The 21,979-nt window shown below is 58.3% G+C and overlaps 1 protein-coding gene across 8 annotated transcripts in view; it reads right to left on the reverse strand.

The window, feature by feature from the left end:
* MAP4 (microtubule associated protein 4) overlaps positions 1-21,979 on the reverse strand; it is a 179,841-nt gene that overhangs the window by 45,067 nt on the left and 112,795 nt on the right. For 6 of the 8 annotated variants that reach the window (XM_071560317.1, XM_071560316.1, XM_071560319.1 and 3 more), the window contains 4 exons: positions 19,648-20,604; positions 18,161-18,292; positions 17,292-17,450; positions 10,969-15,672 (listed from right to left, as the gene is read on the reverse strand). In XM_071560317.1, the coding sequence (XP_071416418.1) occupies positions 10,969-15,672; positions 17,292-17,450; positions 18,161-18,292; positions 19,648-20,604 (5,952 nt within the window). Of the gene's footprint in view, positions 1-1,521; positions 1,659-10,968; positions 15,673-17,291; positions 17,451-18,160; positions 18,293-19,647; positions 20,605-21,979 lie in introns of those variants that run through there. The other 2 variants (XM_071560320.1, XM_071560321.1) reach the window with 2 other exon arrangements.

Genomic DNA, 21,979 nt, shown 5'->3' on the forward strand with positions numbered 1-21,979 from the left:
CGTCGCTTTCGGGTTTGCAAAGTTCCCTTCGGCGGCAGGGAAGGTGTCAGCAATCAGAGACCAGCTCTCAAGGTGACCCGCGGCCGCCTGGTATTTTTTGCCTTGCACCTCAATTTCTCTTTTGTCTTTCTGAGCTATTTTTAGCTCTTTGTCCAGCTTCCCCTCGAAGAAGCAGAGCTTGTCCTCGTCGGTGAATCCCGCGTTCTTCACCAGCCCGTCCTTCATGGGTCCCCCCGAGTTCACGCTCAAGCCGATCTCGTTAAGCTTCCCCTCCGTGCGCTGCCACTCGAACTCGGCGCTGCCGAAGTCCTTGGGGGCCTCCATGCGGTGCAGGGCTGCGGGGAAGCCGGCGCTGCCCGTGCCCGTGCCCGTGCCCAGCTGGCCGTACTCGGAGCGCGGCTGCTTGTCCAGGGACATGGCTCGGGCTGCGCTCGGGCGATGGAGCCGCCGCCGCGCTCGGGCTGCGCGCTCTGACGACACGACGTGCCCCTGTGTTCATGACAAAACTCCTTCCTCCCCACCCCCTGCGCCTGCCTCCCCTCCACTTGCTGCAGGCAGCCACTAGTTCCAAAGAAAAGCAGGTTCCATCCCTTTGTGGGAGAGCCGAGGGATGTGCTCGGACACACCGAGCGGCGCCGGGCACGGCCGGGGGCTCCGGGCACCCCGGGGAGGGCTGGGGGTTCTGACACATGGGGGAGCAGCCCCTGTCCCTCTGAGTGTTCATCTCTGCCTGCCTGACACATTCGGGATCCCCCCGTCCCTCTGAGCGTTCATCTCTGCATGACACACTTGGGGAGCAGCCCCTGTCCCTTTCCCTGACACATCTGGGATCCCCCCTGTCCCTCTGAGTGTTAATCTCTGCCTGACACATTTGGGATCACCCCCTGTCCCTTTCCCTGACACATTTGGGATCACCCCTGTCCCTTTCCCTGACACATTTGGGATCATCCCCTGTCCCTTTCCCTGACACATTTGGGATCATCCCCTGTCCCTTTCCCTGACACATTTGGGATCATCCCCTGTCCCTTTCCCTGACACATTTGGGGAACATCCTCTGTCCCTCTGCCTGACCCATTTGGGATCTGCCCTGTCCCTCTGCCTGACCCATTTGGGATCACTCCCTGTCCCTTCCCCTGACCCATGTGGGATGCCCCCTGCCCCTCTGAGTGTTTCCCTCTGCCTGACACATTTGGGATCACCCCCTGTCCCTTTCTCCGACATATTTGGGATCATCCCCTGTCCCCCTGAGTGTTCTCCTCTGACTGACCCATTTGGGATCCCCCCCTGTCCCTCTGACTGACCCATTTGGGATCCCCCCCTGTCCCTCTGCCTGACCCATTTGGGATCACTCCCTGTCCCTTCCCCTGACCCATGTGGGATGCCCCCTGCCCCCCTGAGTGTCCCCCTCTGCCCGATGATGCCATGCCCTGTAGCTCCTGCTGCTGACCCCAGGGCACGCCAGGACAGGGGCAGCATCACCCCCCACCCCCCAACCCAAACACCCCCTGCCAGCCCAGCCCTGGGCACCACAGCACAGAATGGCCTCTTTCAGCACAAGGCCTTTGTTTTCCCTGCATTTTAATATCTTCTTCTGGAGTCAACAGTGATCACAAGTCCTGCTGTAATGAGGGTTCCTCCATTCACAGCCCGGGTTGCTCCTGCAAGCGACAGGACAAAGCTGAAAGGGGACGAGTGTGGAAAGGCCTCGGAGCCTTGGATACTGCAAGCTTGATTTAAACCAGTTTTGTCTTATGTGAACATATTTTATAGTATTTTTAGCTGATTTAAAGTTCCCACATATCTGTGTTTTGAAACAGCTGCCTCTTGATCTCGACAGAATTCACCAGCCAAGCCAAACCTGGTTCCCAGGTGCCCAAAATACCAATTTCATTGCCAGTTTTCCTGGTTGCAGACAGAATTTTCTCTCTGTCACACCTGATATCCACCCAGCACTGCTCCCTTTGTGTTATCTGTCCCATCCCAGCCTCCACAGGTCCAACCCCCACACCTGAGCCTCTGCCCAGCACCTCCACCAGGCTTTTCTCACTGGCAGGTTTGTTGTGGATGCTGCTCCCCCCTTGGACTGGGCTGGGGGTTGTCTGGAAACTGCCCTGGCTCCAAAGAGCAGATCCACCTCTCTCTCCTCAGTGCCTGGTGCAGACCCCCCCTGACCCCAGCAAATGTTCCCCTGAGCCCATGGAGCACCATCACAGCATCCACACCCCCCAGCTGGGGAAACGTGTCCTCAGAGCTGATGGAAAGGGCCTTCCCTGCTTGAGCTGAACTGAGAGAAATGTATTTTTATCCCCAGAGCCTCCAAGTTCCTCTACGCCCCCTGAATTGAACCTGCTGTGAGAAATGCTACAATCCCCACATTTATCTGCTTGTATTTAAGCTCAGGATTTAAGGCACTGCTATATTTAAAAACAATGACTAAGGAACTGTAAGTTAGATGAATCTGTCCTGACAGCCTCTAATTAACCAGAATAGTTCCACCCACAACCTCCACTTCTCAAGGAGCCTCGGTGATTTCTCTGCTCTGAAACACTCTGAGGTGTCTCTGGTGGGAAAGGGGCTCTGCCCCCTCCCTGCTGGGGGGCTCTGCTCACTCAAAGGGCTTGTTCTGCCCAGCCTGCCAGACCTGCAGGTCTCCAGTGCTGTGGAATCACTGCTGCTCCTCCACCACTCATCAATCCGAACCAAGAGCTTTGCACAGGAAACCTCAGTCCATCAGAGAGCCCTCAAAGCACCTTCCCAGGAGTGAGGGCAGGTCTGGAAACCACCCAGGGGCTTATTATTTGATTTCTTCTTTTTAAAAAAAATAAAGCAAACATCTACCATTTGTAAGAGAGGAGAAAATCCTCTTTGATTGTGGGGTGGCACTTCAAGCCTGGGATCAGGGAAGGGATTTGAATCACTGGAGGGAAAAGCCTGACTCACAATGTCAGGGGACAGCCAGGAAGAGTCACCACTGCAGCTTTATGAGACAATATTGGTTAATGCAGGAAATGAAGCATGTTCAATACCTGGGCTCCTCAGAATGCTTAGCTAAGAAAAATCTCTGAAGTCATCTAATATTTAATCTCTGAGAACACTCTAATGGAGGTAACACAGAGTTCACACACTGAGAGCTTCTCAACATGCTGTTCCAGAGCCATTCCCAGTTCCACTGCCCCAGCCTCTGCCTCCCTCCCACCAAATTAATTGCTTTAAATTCCAATTCACTGTAACTCTGCTCCTGAGGCTGGGCCGTGGGGGCTGAGCTCCCACCACAGCTCTGGGCCCAGCTGGGCCTTTGGATTCTGCCAGACCTCAAATTTCCTGAGGAATTAGAAGGGAAACCAGGCAATGAAGAGAGGCCAGAAGGGGTGGAAGGATGTTCAGAGCAAAGAGCTGGGCAAAGCAAAGAGCTGAACCCTCAATGCTAAAGGGCTCCCACTGCAGCAGGGTTGGGGTAGGAGCTCAGTGAAGGGTCCTGAGAGGAAGCCCAACCACTGTCTTTGCCCTCAGTTCACTGGGAGAGGATTTCACACTGCTCAGAAACCCCAGCTGGGCTCTCACAGCCCCCCCTGGGCTCTGCCCCACCTTTCATGCCAGGCAGAGCAGGGAAATCATCCCAAGCTCTGTGAGTCAGACCCTGGTCCAGCTCCTGCCCATGGAGCTTCACCCCCTGCCTGAGGCTCTCACAGCCTCCTGGGGGGGTGACAGGACCAGGGGGAGGGGGTGGGGGGGTGTGACAGGACCTGGAGGGGTGACAGGACCTGGAGGGGTGACAGGACCGGGGCGGGGGGGGGGGGGGTGTGTGTGACAGGACCTGGAGGGGTGACAGGACCTGGGGGGTGACAGGACCGGGGGGGTGGGGGGGTGTGACAGGACCTGGGGAGGTGACAGGACCTGGGGGTTGACAGGACCTGGGAGGAGTGACAGGACTGGGGGGGTGACAGGACCTGGAGGGGGGTGACAGGACCTGGGGAGGTGACAGGACCTGGGGAGGTGACAGGACCTGCTCCATGAGGAGGAAGGCCCCGTTTTCCCTGCTCACATCCTCATCCTCAGCACACTCAGTCTGTCCTGCAGGTCCAGCTGCCCCAGCCCAGCCTGGCAGTGGTGCCCAGCACACCCAGGCCAGTGCCAGCACCCAGCACTGGCTCAGCTGAGCTGCTCACAGCACCCTGTGCTTTCTCTGTCCCTGAACAGGATCATGTCCCAGGGCAGCCATGCCCAGAGGGTGGCTGTGCCCTCCCCTGGCTGGGCAGGAGGAGCAGGGCTGTGCCCACCATGGCACAGGCACAATCTCTCAGGCAACCAACAGTAAAGGCAAGGGGGCACGATGGGCTCAAGCTCTGACAGGGGAGGTTTAGGCTGGATATCAGAAAGAAATTCTTTGCAGAGAGAGTGCTCAGGGATTGGAATGGGCTGCCCAGAGAGGGGGTGGATTCCCCATCCCTGGAGGGTTTTCAGCTGAGCTTGGCCGTGGCACTGAGTGCCATGATCTGGTAAAGGGACTGGAGTTGGACCAAGGGTTGGACTTGATGATCTGGGAGGTCTTTTCCAACCCAATCCATTCTATGGATGTGGCACTGAGTGAGACTCCACCATGTCTTGATCCAACCCTACTGTGATCACCAGCCCAGGGCACAGAGTGCCCTGGGCTGGTGATCACAGTGGGGTTGGATCAAGTCGTGGTTGGATCAAGTCGGGGTGATCCCAGTGGGGTTGGATCAAGGGTTGGACTTGCTGATCTCGGAGGTCTTTTCCAACCCAATCCATTCTGTGATTCTGTGATCACTGACCCCCTGCCAGCACCGGTGCCAGAGAGAGAGCCCAGCCCAGCCCATGACCCAGCCCAGCGCTGCTATTCTGGTTCCCTCCCGAGGCTGTTCCTGATCCCCGCTAATGCCTCTGCCTTTCCCCTTTAATCTGCCCCGCCAGCCCTGGGCACCCCCTGCGCTGTTTCCACGGCAACGCCAATGGAGGATGCTGAGCCCCTCCTGCCGGCAGCACCACGTGATCGCTAATTAAGAGTCATTAGCACTGAGCAGGGCCAGGGGACACGCTCTGGTGTCCTCAGAGCTGGGATTTCCACACCCACTGGGCTGTGGGGGGCACACACACACACCTTGAGCTGCCCGGTGGGGACCAGCCTGGCACTGCTGAGCCCACACCCCACTCATCCCACGGGCTTCAGGAACCAGCTGGGTCACAGAATCAGAATGGGTTGGGTTGGAAAAGACCTCTGAGAACATCAAGTCCAACCCTTGATCCAACCCCATTGTGATCACCACGACTTGATCCAACCTTGACTTGATCCAACCCCACTGTGATCACCACGACTTGATCCAACCACGACTTGATCCAACCCCACTGTGATCACCAGCCCAGGGCACAGAGTGCCCTGGGCTGGTGATCACAGTAGGGTTGGATCAAGATGTGGTGGATTCTCACTCAGTGCCACATCCATAGAATGACAGAATGGATTGGGTTGGAGAAGCCCTCCAATACATGTAATACATTAAACATCAGAGATCAGCCAAACCCAGAACTACAACACACTCAGGAATGTTTCCAACTCAAACTATCTGGTTATTGCTGGAGTATTTGCCAGGGGCAAGTGAGAAGAGGCAAAGCAAAGTGCACTGAATGATGCACAAGGCACAGACTGGCAACAGGAGGCAGGAAAGGCAGGCCTGGCACTCCGAGTTCCCCTGAAGTCAAACTGTACCCCAGGAAATGGTGGTCAGGGCTCAGCCTGGCACACTTGGCAGCCACAAGTGCAGTTATTTTATTTCAACCCCAGCTTTAGTTGCCAACCCAAGTGTCAGGGATGAGCAGGAATATAAACCAGAGGGAGGGATAACCCCTGGGCAACGGGCAGTGGTGCCAGCTCGAGGGGAGAGCTGGGCACGAGACCACCCAGCTGGGCAGGAACCAAGTGTGGAGCTAAAGCAGCACAAAACCAACTGGGGAATCCACAGGCACAGGCAGTGGGGCAAGGCTGGGTTGGGCAACCCTGAAAGGGGCACACCCAGGGCTGTGGGCAGGACAAGGTGGGGTTGGGTGGGATATTGGGAAGGGATTCCTGGCTGGGAGGGTGGGCAGGGACTGGCACAGGTTGGGCAGAACAGCTGTGGCTGTCCCATCCCTGGGAGTGTCCAAGGCCAGGCTGGAGCACCCTGGGACAGTGGGAGGTGTCCCTGCCCATGGCAGGGTGGCACTGGAGGGGCTTTCAGGTCCCTCCCACCCCATCCCATGAATCTGCTGGATCAAACAGGGCTCTGAGCACCTGGAATCAGGGAGCTGCACCCCTGGAAAAACCTCCTGGGAGCTCAACTCACCTTCCAGTCAGACACCCAGCACTGACAGACCTGACTGGGGACACCCTCGGGCTCAGCTCTCTCACACACCCACCTGGGGCAATTAACAGCCCTTTAATTACCAGCAGGCTGCAGTGGGTGACACTCTGCCCACTCCAAGCGTTGCCAAAGCACCTCTGACCTGTGGGGGTCTCATGGGGAGGGTCTGCAGTCCATGGGCCCACCCCAGCCCTGCCCTGGCCAAGGCACCTCCTGGGGGTGCACAATCCAGCACCTGATTTCCACCTGTAATTCCCAGTCTTTGGTCTCATTCACACACAGGCAGCAGGAAGGTTTGGTCACACATAATGTCTGTCGTGTTCTGTTTATCATCTCAGCTGCCTCCTGGCAGGAAAAGGTATCAGATAATTCTGCACAAGACTCTGGGGCAGTTCTTACAATGGCAACAACAAAAATGAGAAGCTGAAATAAACCCCAGAGAGGGATAAGGGATTAAATTCCAACTGCATGATCAGCCTCAGAGCCAAAGGTTCTTAACTTTACACTGCAAAGTCAAGAACAGAAGAACAGAAAATGACAGGAGTGAGCAAGGCCTGATTTAGAGAAGATAGATCCCAGTTGTGCCAGGGACAGGGATGTGCAGCCCTCCAGTTGTGCCAGGGACAGGGATGTTGCCAGGACTCCCAGTTGTGCCAGGGACAGGGATGTTGCCAGGACTCCCAGTTGTGCCAGGGACAGGGATGTGCAGCCTCCCAGTTGTGCCAGGGACAGGGATGTGCAGCCCCCCAGTTGTGCCAGGGACAGGGATGTTGCCAGGACTCCCAGGGGCCATGGCAGAGCTGGGATCTGCTTTAGTTGCACACCCAGAGCTGACGTGCCCAGCAAAGGGTCCTGTCACCCCCAACACCCAGGTGGGGCCTGGCCAAGGGGGTGGCACTGCTGAGCTGGGCACAAGAGCTTCCAAAGGGCGTCAGCCTGGCAGGGAATCCCTGGCTGCCACCAGGGGAAGGAAAAGGCTTCAGAACATGAAGGGAGACAACAAGAAACCTGGAGAGAGACCTGGGACAAGGGAGGGAGGGACAGGACACAGGGAATGGCTTCCCACTGCCAGAGGGCAGGGACAGGTGGGATATTGGGAAGGAATTCCTGGCTGGGAGGGTGGGCAGGGACTGGGATGGATTTCCCAGAGGATGACCCAGCCCTGGGAGTGTCCAAGGCCAGGCTGGAGCACCCTGGGACAGTGGGAGGTGTCCCTGCCCATGGCAGGGGTGGCACTGGGTGGGCTTTAAGGTCCTTCCAACCAAACCATTCTCTGAGGGTTCTATCAGGTGCCAAGCACGAGCTCCACAGCCCTGGCAAACCCAGGGCACTGCAGGCCAAGTTCCAGCAGCTGAAGACACCAAAGCCCTGAGCATTGAGCTGGTACCACACCAGGAGGGCACAGAGCTCAGGGAGGGCACCTCAGGCCAAGCCCCCCCTGCTCTGTGGCACCTGCACCTCCCCAGTGATCCCCTGGATCCCTGTGGCTGTGCCCAGGGCAATGGAGGGATCCCCACCCCTGGAAGGGATCAGAGGGGACACCTGGGATGGGTTCAGTGGTGGCCTTGGCAGTGCTGGGGTTAATGGTTGGCCTCAGTGTCTGAGCTCACAATTCCCTGATCCTGTCAGTAAACAAGCACATCCATCGTGGATCTCAACACCTCTCCCTTCACTGACTCTGGTTTCATGTGGGTGCCACTGATGTGTGAGTGCCCCTTGGCACCCCCAGGCCCGGCCCGTGGCACTTCCACACCACTTGTGCCAACTGAGGGATCCAGAGCTGCTTTTGCTGCATTTTGCAGCTCACTGAGCAGCTGTTTCATGGGGAGCTGGGCACGATGGAAACCGAGACAAGAGCCTTGGGAATGGGACTGATCTCTGGCACTGGCAGGGGCTGCCCAGGCAGGTTGGCAGTGCCCACCCTGGAGGTGCCCAGGGAATGCCTGGACATGGCACTCAGCGCTCTGGGCTGGGGGACAAGGTGGGTTTGCTCAAAGATTGGACTCAATGACTGGATGGTTTTTCTACCCAGGGATTCTGGGGATGGCAAAGCACCTTGAACTGCTGTGGGATTGTGGCACCCACCAGTTCCAGCCACAGAGACACGGGACAGTCTGAGCTGGGAGGGACCGCCAGGAGCACCCAGTGCCAGCCCTGGCCCTGCCCAGGACACCCCAACATCCCCCCTGCCCAGGACACCCCAACACTCCCCCCTGCCCAGGACACCCCAACAATCCCCCCTGGCCCTGCCCAGGACACCCCAACACTCCCCCCTTGTCCCTGTCCCATTGTCCAAACCCTCCTGGAGCTCTGGCAGCCTCGGGGCTGTGCCCACTGCCCTGGGGCGCCTGCTCAGTGCCCACCCCCCTCTGGGGGCACTCTGAGCTGGTCACTCTGAGCTCCTCTTCAAAAACCCAACCAACCAACTGTTGAGTCTACCAAGAGTTGACAGGATGAAAGCAACAGGATGTTATCAAGGCCCTGTGAAACTGAGGCTGGGCCATCTCCTGGTGCAGAGCCTGGAGCAGTGCCCACAGGGAGCAGTGGCACTGCCCACCAGGAGCCCCTGCAGGGTTACCTGTGCCAGGGCTCAGCAGCAGCCTGTCCCCTCTGCCTGCCCCTGCCACCAAAGGCCTGTCCCCACCCAGCAGAGGGGACAGAAACTGCTGGCACACAGTGCAGAGGCTCTGGAGAAATGTTCCTGTGGAAGATGCTGCCCTCAGCTCTGCCAGGTTTGCTGCATCATGCACCAAAGAGCAGCCCCTCTGTGGGCACAGGGTCATGCAGGGAACAAGCACCACACCACCAAAATAGAACCACTCCAGGTTATGCAACACTCATTAAAATCCCAAACCCTCTCCATGTTAAGGCTCTGGGGAGCTCTGCTGGGTGAGTTAGTGGCTGCCTCATGCAAACTGGCAGCAACAAACTGCCCAACAGCAGCAGCAAACTCTGCCCACCAGCAGCAAGAAACTCTGCCCACCAGCAGCAAACTCTGCCCACCAGCAGCAGCAAACTCTGCCCACCAGCAGCAGCAAACTCTGCCCACCAGCAGCAAGAAACTCTGCCCACCAGCAGCAAACTCTGCCCACCAGCAGCAGCAAACTCTGCCCACCAGCAGCAGCAAACTCTGCCCACCAGCAGCAAACTCTGCCCACCAGCAGCAAACTCTGCCCACCAGCAGCAAACTTTCCTGCCTGATGCCAAGCAAAACCCAAGAGCACCTGAGGGCAGGGACCCACTTCCCAGCCCATCTCAGCAGAGTGAACTCCCAGAGGTGCCAACTCCTCCTGAGGGAGGTTTGCAGTGAGCAGAAATATCAGAACACTTTGAACTTCATCTCTATTCACACTCTTACTGTCCATTTCAAACTTTCTATGAATGTCACTCAGTTGTGTGAAATCCTTTCCTTCTCAGCTCCTGTGGGCACAGGGACCTTGTTCCCTGGAGAACAGCAAGGACAGGCTGAACCAGCCCCTCCAGAGGCTCCACAGAGACAAAGCCTTCACATTTGCAGCTTAAAATTGCCATCAGTCCCACCCCTGGTTTGTTCCTGCTGCTCTAGGGGGGATTTTCACTCTAGAAGGAAACACCCTCTGCAGGTGAGGCGGCCCCAGGAAGCTCAAGGCAAAGGAACCCCCATCAGGAGGAACAGCAGCTGGTCTGAGGTGGGATAAACCTGCACCACAACAGCCACCAGAACCCCCCCTGCCCTGGCATTCTCCATCACTGCAGGGCACACCGTGCCAGGCAGGGCCCACAGCTGGAGGGAGGGCCCTCAGGGGACAAGAGCCCAGCACAACATTTACCTAAAAACGAGTGCCCAGAACACGTGGAACTGAGTCTGAATGACTGAAAACCACCCTGAGGAGTGCAGGGGGCTGAGCTGGCACAGCCCTGGCAGCTGGCACAGCCCTGCAGCCTGAGAGCTGGCACAGCCCTGCAGCCTGGCACAGCCCTGCAGCCTGAGAGCTGGCACAGCCCTGCAGCCTGAGAGCTGGCACAGCCCTGAGAGCTGGAAGTCCTGCAGCCTGGCACAGCCCTGGGAGCTGGCACTCCTGCAGCCTGGCAGAGTCCTGCAGCCTGGCACAGCCCTGGGAGCTGGCACTCCTGCAGCCTGGCAGAGTCCTGCAGCCTGGCACAGCCCTGGGAGCTGGCACTCCTGCAGCCTGGCAGAGTCCTGCAGCCTGGCACAGCCCTGGGAGCTGGCACTCCTGCAGCCTGGCAGAGTCCTGCAGCCTGGCACAGCCCTGGGAGCTGGCACTCCTGCAGCCTGGCAGAGTCCTGCAGCCTGGCACAGCCCTGAGAGCTGGCAGCCCTGCAGCCTGGCAGAGTCCTGGGAGCTGGCACACTCCTGCAGCCTGGCAGAGTCCTGGCAGCCTGGCACACTCCTGCAGCCTGGCACAGTCCTGCAGCCCTGGGACTGGCACAGCCCTTCACCGGGCTCTGTGAGACAGGCAGGCAGCCCCCATGCCCCGCAGCAGCCACAGCACGCCCATGCCACACCCCCGTGTGCCACCCCAGTGACACCGGGCCATGCCAAGGCACCACCACACACAGCAAGGCCTGGGTTAGTGCTGCTGGGAGCCCGAGGGGCACACACACACACACACACCTTGGTCTGGCCTGTGGCGCAGCGCCCGGGGCACGGCTCTGTGGGCAGCGCGCCCGGCTGGCACCGCTGGCACTGCTGGCACCGCCCCGCGGCTCTGCGTGGGTCTCATGTAGCCCTTGAGCTGCTCTGCTGCTCTCCCTCGCTCCTTCCTGGCCTCCTGCACAGCCCTGGGGTCACTCTGCTCTGCTCTGGCTTTGGCTGGGCCTGGAGAGCCCTTCCCTTTACCCGTGGCTTGAGTTGCTTTGGTTGTGTCTTGAGATTCCTTTTCTCTGGTTGTGTCTTGAGATTCCTTTTCTTTGGTTGTGTCTTGAGATTCCTTTTCTCTGGTTGTGTCTTGAGATTCCTTTTCTTTGGTTGTGTCTTGAGATTCCTTTTCTTTGGTTGTGTCTTGAGATTCCTTTTCTTTGGTTGTGTCTTGAGATTCCTTTTCTTTGGTTGTGTCTTGAGATTCCTTTTCTCTGGTTGTGTCTTGAGATTCCTTTGCTTTGGTTGTGTCTTGAGATTCCTTTTCTTTGATTGTGTCTTGTGTTTCTTTATTTGTGTCTTGAGATTCCTTTTCTTTAGTTGTGTCTTGAGTTTCTTTTCCCTTGGTTGTTTCCTGACATCCCTTTTCTTTGCCTGTCTCCTGAGATTCGTTTTCTTTGGTTGTGTCTTGGAATTCCTTTTCTTTAATTGTTTCCTGAGACCCCTTTTCTTTGATTGTGTCTTGAGTTTCTTTTTCTTTGGTTGTTTCCTGACATCCCTTTTCTTTGGTTGTTTCCTGAGATTCCTTTTCTTTGGTTGCATCTCGAGATCCCTTTTCTTCAGTTGTTTCCTGAGATTCCTTCTCTTTGACTGTGTCTTGAGTTTCTTTTCCTTTGGTTGTTTCCTGACATCCCTTTTCTCTGGCTGTGCCCTGAGATCCCTTTTCTCTGGTTGTGCCCTGAGGTTCTTCCCCCTCACTCTTCACCCTCAGGGTGCCCTCCAGGTGGGTGTTGCCACCACGAGCACCCTCCCTGTCTGCAGGCTGGGAGTGCCCCTTTGTGCCACCCCCAGGGCTGCTCTGGGTTGCCTGGGCAGCTGTGCCATCTGCCCCATCTGCCCCAGCCCTGCCCCCTGGGTGCTGGGGTGCCCTCTGCTCGCCCCCCTTGCCCCCACCCTGCCCTCCCTCTGCAGCTTTGCTCTCCAAGGAAGCCTTGGCAGCGTTGGGCTTCCCATCACTGGGCTTTGTTTCTTCCCCACCCACCTTTCCTGTGTCCCTCTCTGACTGTCCCCCCTGTGTGGCTGCAGGAGGCCCTGGCAGAGGCTGCCCTGCCCCCCAGCCCCCCTGGCACCCAGCCCCTCTGCTCTGCCCAGCTTTGCTTTCCCCTTCTCCAGGCTCTCTCTGTCCCAGCTCCGTGGGCTGCTCACACTTCTGGGGCTGGCTCTGCTCCTCAGCCCCAGATTCCTTCTCTTTGCTGCTTTTCCCCCCCACTGCCCCAGGGGGAGGAGGAGGAGGAGGATGGGGAGGAAGCCCCCCTGGCCCTGCCCCTCCATCTCTCTGCTCTGGGCAGCCAGAGGGGGCATCTCCCACCTTCCCAGTGCTCTGAGCCAAGGACTTGGAGTCACTTCCTTTACTATCCCAAAGCCTTTGAGGGCCAGAGGGGAAGTTTTTAATATTTCTGTTTTCATCCACGAGCTCCGTGTCCCCCAGGCCCTGGTGCAGCTCAGCCCGCAGGGGGGGCAGCCCCTCTGCCCTGCCTGGCTCTGCCCCCGGAGGGAGGGGCTGCCTGGGGGCACTGCTGGCCCTTTTCCTGCTGCCATCAGAGCCCCTCTTTTTACATCTCTCAGCAGCTGTGGCCACAGTGGGATCTGCCACCCCTGGGTGCTCTGGGCTGGGATTTGCAGCCCTGCTGGAAGGGCTGGCACCTTCAGGTGTGTCCCTTCTCTCCAGGCCACGAGGAGGGGCTGTCCCTGCCCCTGCCCTCTGCCCCAGCACTGGCAGCTGCTGCTGAGGGTCAGGCTCCAGCTTTCTGTGCCTCTCTCTGCCCCCTGTGTGTGATTCCTGTGGTTCCAGAGGCAAAGCAGGAGCCTGTCCTTTGGCAGGATCACTCAGGTGCTCCAGCAGCACCTCTGGAGCCCTGGAAGGGGCCCCTTTGCTCTTCTGACTCTGGTTAACCTGTCCCACTGCAGGGACGTTACCTGGGCCCAGCTCAGGACTGTTCTCAGCCTCTTGGCCTTTCCCACCTCCAGTTCCCCCCTTAGTGCTGTCCATGCCCCCTGCCCTGTGCCCTGGGAGGGGCTGGGCCCTCCCTGCATCCTCCCCTGCATTCATGGGCAAAGTTCCTTTAGCACTGCCCGTTCCTGGCTCTGCTCTGTCTGTTTTATGCCCTGAGAGATGTGGCTGATGAGAGGAACTTCCACTGCCACCCTGGATTTCAGGCATTCCCAGCACCTCTGCTGGATTCTCTCTTCCCAAAGCAGAGCCCTCTTTATCCAAGGTTGTTTCCTTCCTGCTTCCAGCCATCTCCTCTGGGCCTGGCTGCCCCCCAGTGCCCAGGAGAGCTGCCTGTCCCACAGGGCTCCTCTCAGGCTGTTTCCTCCTCCCATCACTGCTCCTCTTCCTGGGTTTCTCTGCCCCCCTGGCAGCCCCTCTGGCCCCTCTGCCTTTCCTGCCCAAATCCTCCTGTTCTGGCTGGCTGGAACTGTCCCCCAGGGCAGGGTGTTTGCCTCCCTCTCTCCTGCTCTGCAGCAGCAAAGGTTGGGATAAAGGCCCCAGCTCAGTCTTTTCACCTTTCCCAATATTTTCTCTTGGCTTCTCTGGCCCCTCCTCAGCTGGGCTGTGAGTCTCAGCTGTCCCTTCCTGCAGAGCCCCAGCAGGGACACAGCCCCCCTCCCTGCCCTTCCCACTCACTTCCCTGAGTGCATCAGACAGCTCAGGAACCCCCCCTGGGTCCACCCTACTCTCAGGGAAAGGCTGCTGGAAAAAACTCCTTTCCCCCCTTTTACTGCTCCCATCACTGCCCCTTCTGTGGGTCCTGTCAGCAGGCCAGGCCTGGGCAGAGCTGCCCCAGGGGTGCCCTCTGGCACCAGAACCTGGGCCCCTGTCGGGATAAGCTGCTTCTTTCCCAGGCTCCTCCACCCTCCCTCCATCAGGGGATTTGCTCCCATCCTCGAGCAGCACCACGTGCTCAGGGAGGCTTTTCATTCTCTTGCCCTTCCCTTCCCCACGCCTTTTTCTGGGCCTGTCCATCCCCTGTGGAAAACCAGCATCTTTTCCAGTCTGCTGCTCTGAAGCAATAAATGCCTTCCCTCTGCTCTGCTCCAGGGACTGTGCTGCCAGGGCTGTGCCCAGCTCCTTGGCAGGGCTGGCATGTTTGGGAGCACTGGGAATGCCATCAGGCTCCCTGTGCTGCAGGGCAGGGGCAGGGGGAGCTGCCCCAGGCCCTCCAGCAGCACCCCCCGGGCTCTGCCCTCCTCCCTCCAGCCCTGCTGGGGCTCCACCAGCTGCCTTTGGCTCTGCAGGGAGTTTGTCCTCAGTGCCAGCCTGTCTGTCCTTAGTGCCAGCCTGTCTCAGGGACTCCCCCTCAACCCCTCTGCTCTTCTCCCCATTTTCCTTTGCTGTTGGTGCCAGGGAAGGCTGATGGGCAGTGCCAGTGAGTGTTTCCCACTTTGGAGGGGTGGGTTTGGGGTTCCTGTTTGTATCAGAGAGGGGCAGCTCTGAAGGTTTGGTCTGTGAGGGAGTTCCTGCCTTGCTCACACTGCCCAGGTTGGCACATCTGGACTCCTCATCCTCCCTCCTCTCACTTTTATCCAGGAAATCTCTCTCCAGAGGCCTGGGGGGTCCCTTTGCTGGGACAGATTCACCCACCTGAGCCTTGCCCACCTGCTCCAAGGGACCCTCTTTGCTCTTGCCTGTCCGTTCCAGCACCCCCCTCACTCCCTCTGCTTTCATGCCCCCCCCAGGTCTGGCATCCAGCTCTCTGGGGTTCTGGGCCTGCTGTGCTGGTGCTGGCACTGAGGAGGCACTTTGCTCTTCCAGGATACGACTCCCAGTTGTTATTTCAGCATCCTTTGGCATCTCCAAAGCTCTGCTTCCAGGGGCAGCTCCCGGTGCCAGGGGGCACAGCCCTGGGTTCTGCACTCCAGCAGCAGGGGGGGCACTGCTGGCAGCTGTGGGGGCAGCTCTGTTCCCATCCCAGCCCTCCATGGCTCTGGGCATTTGGTTCCTCCTCTGCTTTGGTTTCTTCTTCTTCTTCTTCCCCAGTGCCCCGTCCAGGTCACTGTGGTCCTGTGGTGGGTGCCTGGGGCTCTTCTGCCATGGGGCACCCGTGCCAGGGGTGGCACAGCCACGCTGCTCATGGGGGTCAGGGCTCTTCTGCCATGGGGCACCCGTGCCAGGGGTGGCACAGCCACGCTGCTCATGGGGGTCAGGGCTCTTCTGCCATGGGGCACCCGTGCCAGGGATGGCACAGCCATGCTGCTCATGGGGGTCAGGGCTCTTCTGCCATGGGGCACCCGTGCCAGGGGTGGCACAGCCACGCTGCTCATGGGGGTCAGGGCTCTTCTGCCATGGGGCACCCGTGCCAGGGATGGCACAGCCACGCTGCTCGGGGCTCTTCTGCCATGGGGCACCCCCTGGCTGCTGCTGTGGCCCAGCTGAGAGAGGCCCTGTGGCTGCCTTGGCTCTGCCAAGCCCGCGGGCACCGCAGTGGGCAGCGTGCCTGACCTGTGCAGTGGGCACACCTGGAACACAGAAGCCTCCTCAAACATCACGGGCACCATGTGCTGGATGAAATATAATCAATACACTGTTTGTGGGCCCTCAGCCACCTCCACGGGCTGTGCAGCCACACAGGGGGCCCCCAGCACTGGCACCATGCCAAGGGCACCTCAGCAGGGTGGGGACACTCTGACCCCACACCCAGCAGGGTTGGGGACACCCTGACCCCACACTCAGCACTGGGGACACTCTGACCCCACACTCAGCACTGGGGACACTCTGACCCCACACCCAGCAGGGTTGGGGACACTCTGACCCCACACCCAGCACTGGGGACACTCTGACCCCACACCCAGCAGGGTTGGGGACACTCTGACCCCACACTCAGCACTGGGGACACTCAGACCCCACACCCAGCAGGGTTGGGGACACTCTGACCCCACACCCAGCACTGGGGACACTCTGACCCCACACTCAGCACTGGGGACACTCTGACCCCACACCCAGCAGGGTTGGGGACACTCTGACCCCACACCCAGCAGGGTTGGGGACACTCTGACCCCACACCCAGCACTGGGGACACTCTGACCCCACACCCAGCACTGGGGACACTCTGACCCCACACCCAGCAGGGTTGGGGACACTCTGACCCCACACCCAGCACTGGGGACACTCTGACCCCACACGCAGCACTGGGGACACTCTGACCCCACACCCAGCAGGGTTGGGGACACTCTGACCCCACACCCAGCAGGGTTGGGGACACTCTGACCCCACACCCAGCACTGGGGACACTCTGACCCCACACCTGATCCATCACCTCCAGACCATCCTCAGGCTGTTTGAAAGCAAGCCCTGCACAAGCTCTTACCCACCAAAGCCCCAGTTCCTGTAAGGACATGCCACAGCTTTTTAAAAATGCATGAAGGAAGGAAGGATCCACTTTGTCTGAGTAAGACAAGATTAAGAGAGAGGCTTTTTATATCTGCAGCTGGTCCCCTGCCAGGCTGGGGAAACAGAAGCTCAGTGGGAAGATGGGAAGAGATGGAAGGGTGAGAGCCAAGTTTCCCCCAGCACCAGGGTGGGAGCAGTGGGAGGCAGAACCTCCATCCCGAAGTCACCTGCGAGTCCCTCCAGGGCTCCCTCAGCCCAAAGCTGCTGATTTTAGGAGAGCATCACTCATTTGTCACTCAGCCCTGGCCCACAAATGCAGCTCCACGACCAGTGTGGCCCCCCCAGCTCCTGGAGAGGCAGGAAAAGAGTGACACCTTCCCTGGGGAATGACACACCTCAGTTTGGAAGGAGGTCCTTGCTGGGAATATCAGATAAGGATTAATGGCCCTTTCCACACCAAAATCAACAACCTGGTGAGGGTTTCCTCCTGCAGCAGAGCAGCTGTGAGCCAGTCCAGTGATACAGCACTTGGAGCACACAGACCTGGGGTTCAGTTGGGATGGGGAGGGGAAAAGAGGCTTCCAGAGGGCAGGACCAGAGGGAAGGGCAAGGCCAGCACCAGCAACTCAGAAACCCACCCCAGAGAGAGTCCTGCTTGCTCAGGTGGCCCCACAGCCAGGAGGGAAAGGAGAGCAGTTCAGGGAGGAGAGAATGTCCCTGGAAAATGGGATTACCACTCCTGTCCTACCTGTGGGCTCTGGCAGGGCCTGTCCTGGCTGAGGCTCCTCATGTTGGACGTGGTTGTGCTCAGGCTGCTCCTTTGGTGCCTCAACAGCCACAGCAGGGCCAGATTTCTCTGCAAGGTCCTTATTGTCCAGTGCAACAGCTTCTTGTGCTTCTGCTGGAGCTGCAAGATGGAGAAGGGGACAGGAGGGTCAGGGCTGGGCAGTCAGGGAGGTGCAGCTGCCAAGCAGCCCCTGGGAAGGACAGGGCTCTTTTGGGTGTAACAGCAAGGAGGTTCCTCAGACATGGTTTCCACCAGGAATCATCTCCTCCCAGTCTGGTTCCAAGCAGCAATCTGGTATTCTGCAGACATGCCAAAGGGGAGGAAAAAGATGCACAGAGACTGTTCCAGGCTCAGGCACAGGGGGAGTGTTCGGTCCTTTCCCTCTCTGTAATCACCCCAGCTCTGACTGTCCCAACTTCCCCTGGACTCGGAGCAGAGTGAACTCCATTATCCCTCTGGACCCTCTGGCTGCTGCTGAGCATCCTGAATGCACCTCCACCTTGCAATCCACCCTGCAGACACTCCCCCAGCCCTGGCCACGGGGAATTACACCCAATTTCCACTGCTAAGCCACAATTACAGGGAGAACAGTGCTCCTGGAATTAACCCTGCCTACATTTTACATAGAAAGGAAAACTCTGACAGACATCAGGACAACAACCATGGATGGGGAAGGAAAAGACAAGTTACAGGGAGGGAATTTCAGATGTGAACATGGATTGTAACAGCCCTGTGTCAGCACACACTAAAAACAGGCTTGAAATTCAACTTTTGCTGCTTTTTTTTGCCTGTGGTGAGAGCCCAGTTTCCCCTGGGTTTGCAGTTCCCACCTGCTGGCTGGGGAGGGTGGTTGGTTTGCTCCTTGCAGGGGCTGGGAGGGGGTTTGGTGTCTGTGCCATTCTCTAAATGATCCCCACGAACTTCAGGGACTTTGCATTCTTGTTCCACCTTTGCTGTTGCTTCTGTAAAGAATTAAAAAGTCAGATTTTCAATTTTGATCAGATTAACCAAGATAAAAATTACTTTCTCATTTAATTCTTATTTCCCACAAGTAACAAGTTTTTCTTCACTTCCAAAACAGTGAGAATCCAATTTTTAGGCTCTTTCTTCCTTCCTGTACTGCCTTGTATTTTCCCTTTCACTCACCCACCTGGGCCTCTCAGTCATGACATTCTAGTAGGGGTTTTTTGTTAAAACTTCTCTCTTGAAATTTATTCTTATCATTAAACTAAAGATATTAGAAAGTAAGAGAGAAAACCCCTCGCTCTGACCTCTGCAATCCATCCACAGGTGCTGCCTCTGCCCAGGACTGGCTGTTGCATTTCAGGAATATAAAATAAATATAATTTTGGAGGCAATTTTCCCTCCCAAAGGATGGTGGGATGGGGAATTCCATCCCTGGAGAGGTCCAAGCAGCACAACAAACCTGCCACCTCCAGCATGGGAAAGCAAAACTGCCCCCTCAGCACTGGGACACCCAAAGCCAGCCCAAGGAAAGGCCCCACATCAGACTCCTCAGGAACTGTTCTCAAGGACCTGTGTGAGCAAACTGTGTCCTACAGGACTCTGGAGGTGTCAGTGGAGCTGAGGGAGGTGGTGACACCAAAACAGGTACAAACAGGAGGAGCCAACACGTCCCTGGGGCTGCCCTGAACACCCCACAGAGCTGAGGGTGGTGGTGACACCAAAACAGGCACTAACAGGAGGAACCAACATGTCTCTGGGGCTGCCCTGAACCGCACATAGAGCTCAGGATGGAGTGACACCAAAACAGGCACTAACAGAGGGAGCCAACATGTCTCTGGGGCTGCCCTGAACCCCACACAGAGCTCAGGATGGAGTGACACCAAAACAGGCACTAACAGAGGGAGCCAACACGTCCCTGGGGCTGCCCTGAATCCCACACAGAGCTGAGGGTGGTGGTGACACCAAAACAGGCACTAACAGAGGGAGCCAACACGTCCCTGGGGCTGCCCTGAACCCCACACAGAGCTGAGGGTGGTGGTGACACCAAAACAGGCAGAGGATGGTGGTGACACCAAAACAGGCACTAACAGGGGGAGCCAACACCTGAACCCCCCCCACACTGCTGGGAGTGGCCAGTGAAAACTAAACCAAATCAGAAGTCCCAGGTTTACATTTCCTAAGTGAACCAAACCCCCCTGAGGCACCTCCTGTGCCCCTGAGAGCAGCACTGAGACCCTGAGACCTCCTCAGGGTGTTCTGTGCAGAGCACACCAATGGCTGAACTGGCTGATCTCAGAGGCTTTTCCCACCCAATTACCATCCCGTGGCTCTGGGACTGGCACAGACTCACCTGCAGGAGACTGGTCCAAGGGAGACTTGTCTTGCTTAAGGGCAGCCCCAGATGTCACCAGCTCCTCAGGCACAGCAGTTTTGGGGTCAGCTGCAGGGCCAGGCTCAGCTGCTGCAGAATCTGTGGTGGGAAGGGGCTTGGGCTCTGCTGCAGGAGCAAACCCAGAATCCATGGCATGGTGGTGGTGATTGACTTCTGCTGCTGGGGCAAACTCAGAGCCCATAATGTGGTCAGATTCCTTATCTGATGCTGGCGCAAAGCCCAAATCCATGGCATGGTGATGGTGGTTGACTTCTGCTGCTGGGGCAAAGCCCAAATCCACACCATGGGGAGGTTTCTCATCTGCTGCTGGGGCAAACTCCAAATCCACACCATGGGGAGGTTTCTCATCTGCTGCTGGGGCAAAGCCCAAATCCATGGCATGGTGGGACTCCACACCTTCTGCTGGGGCAAAGCCCAAATCCAAGGCATAGGGAGGTTCTGCATCTGCTGCTGGGGCAAATCCCAAATCCATGCCCTGGTGAGATCCCAAACCTTCTGCTGGAGCAAATCCCAAATCCATGGCCTGGTGGGATCCCAAACCTTCTGCTGGAGCAAATCCCAAATCCATGGCATGGTGAGATCCCAAACCTTCTGCTGGAGCAAATCCCAGATCCATGCCCTGGTGAGATCCCAAACCTTCTTCTGGAGCAAAGCCCAAATCCGTGGCCTGGTGGGGTCCCAGCCCTGCTGTGGGGGTGAAGGTCAGGTCTGTGCCCAGGCTGGACGTGTCATTGACAGCTTTGGGAGACTTGGCTTCAGGGGCAGGAGAACCCCCAACATCCACGGCCTGGAAGGGGTTGGCAGCTGCTCCTGCAGGTGCCAGGGCAGGTGCCAGAGCCTGGGCAGGGCTGGGGTCTCCTGCAGGAACAGAGCCAGGTTTCTCCACAGGAACGGGCACGGCCTCGGAGGCTGAACCTGCCACAGAACACAGGGCATGGCATCAGTGGGGGCACAGCATCAGTGGGGGCACAGCTGGAGACAGGGCATGGCATCAGTGGGGGCACAGCATCAGTGGGGGCACAGCTGGACACAGGGCATGGCATCAGTGGGGGCACAGCATCAGTGGGGGCACAGCTGGAGACAGGGCACAGCATCAGTGGGGGCACAGCATCAGTGGGGGCACAGCTGGACACAGGGCACAGCATCAGTGGGGGCCCAGCATCAGTGGGGGCACAGCTGGACACAGGGCACAGCATCAGTGGGGGCACAGCATCAGTGGGGGCACAGCTGGACACAGGGCACAGCATCAGTGGGGGCACAGCATCAGTGGGGGCACAGCATCAGTGGGGGCACAGCTGGCCACACCTGCCCTGTGGGTCATGCCTTTGTGCCTCCTTGTGCCCCCCAGCACCCCCAGCCCACCGATCCCAGTGCCCTCCTGTCCTGGTGCTCCTGCAGCTCCCGGTGCTGCCCCTGCTCAGCCCCATGGCCCTGTTTGTACCCCTGCCCCTGGCAGCACATCCATCTGCCCCTGGCACGGAGCAGCCAGCCATGGCCTGGGTTTGTTTACAACCCCTCTGATGCCAAGGAGCTGGCAGAGGGCCAGAGTTGCTGCATCCAGTGCCAGGAGCACATTCCAGAACAGACGGGAATCACAGCCAGGGGTTGCAGAGAATCCCAGAATGGGTTGGAGGGGACCTCAAAGCCCACCCAGTGCCACCCCTGCCATGGACAGGGACCCCTCCCACTGTCCCAGGGTGCTCCAGCCTGGCCCTGGACACTCCCAGGGCTGGGGCACCCACAACTGCTCTGGGCAGCCTGTTCTTCCCTCTGTAGCAGGACACAGAACATGTGGAGTCACCTTTGTGGGCCCAGCTGGGAATTCCAACAGCAGCACAACCTCTGGGACACCCCAGGGCCTGAGCCCAGCTGGGAATTCCAATGGCAACCCCTGGGACACCCCAGGGCCTGAGCCCAGCTGGGAATTCCAACAGCAACCCCTGGGACACCCAGAGCCTGAGCCCCGCTGGGAATTCCAACAACAACCCCAGAGCCTGAGCCCAGCTGGGAATTCCAACAGCAACTCCTGGGACACCCCAGGGCCTGAGCCCAGCTGGGAATTCCAATGGCAACTCCTGGGACACCCAGAGCCTGAGCCCAGCTGGGAATTCCAATGGCAACCCCTGGGACACCCCAGGGCCTGAGCCCAGCTGGGAATTCCAGGAGCAGCTCCTGGGACACCCCAGAGCCTGAGCCCAGCTGGGAATTCCAACAACAACCCCTGGGACACTCCAGAGCCTGAGCCCAGCTGGGAATTCCAATGGCAACCCCTGGGACACCCAGAGCCTGA

This window comes from Pithys albifrons, chromosome 7 (assembly GCF_047495875.1).
Source record: "Pithys albifrons albifrons isolate INPA30051 chromosome 7, PitAlb_v1, whole genome shotgun sequence".
Classification (NCBI taxonomy): Eukaryota; Metazoa; Chordata; class Aves; order Passeriformes; family Thamnophilidae; genus Pithys; species Pithys albifrons.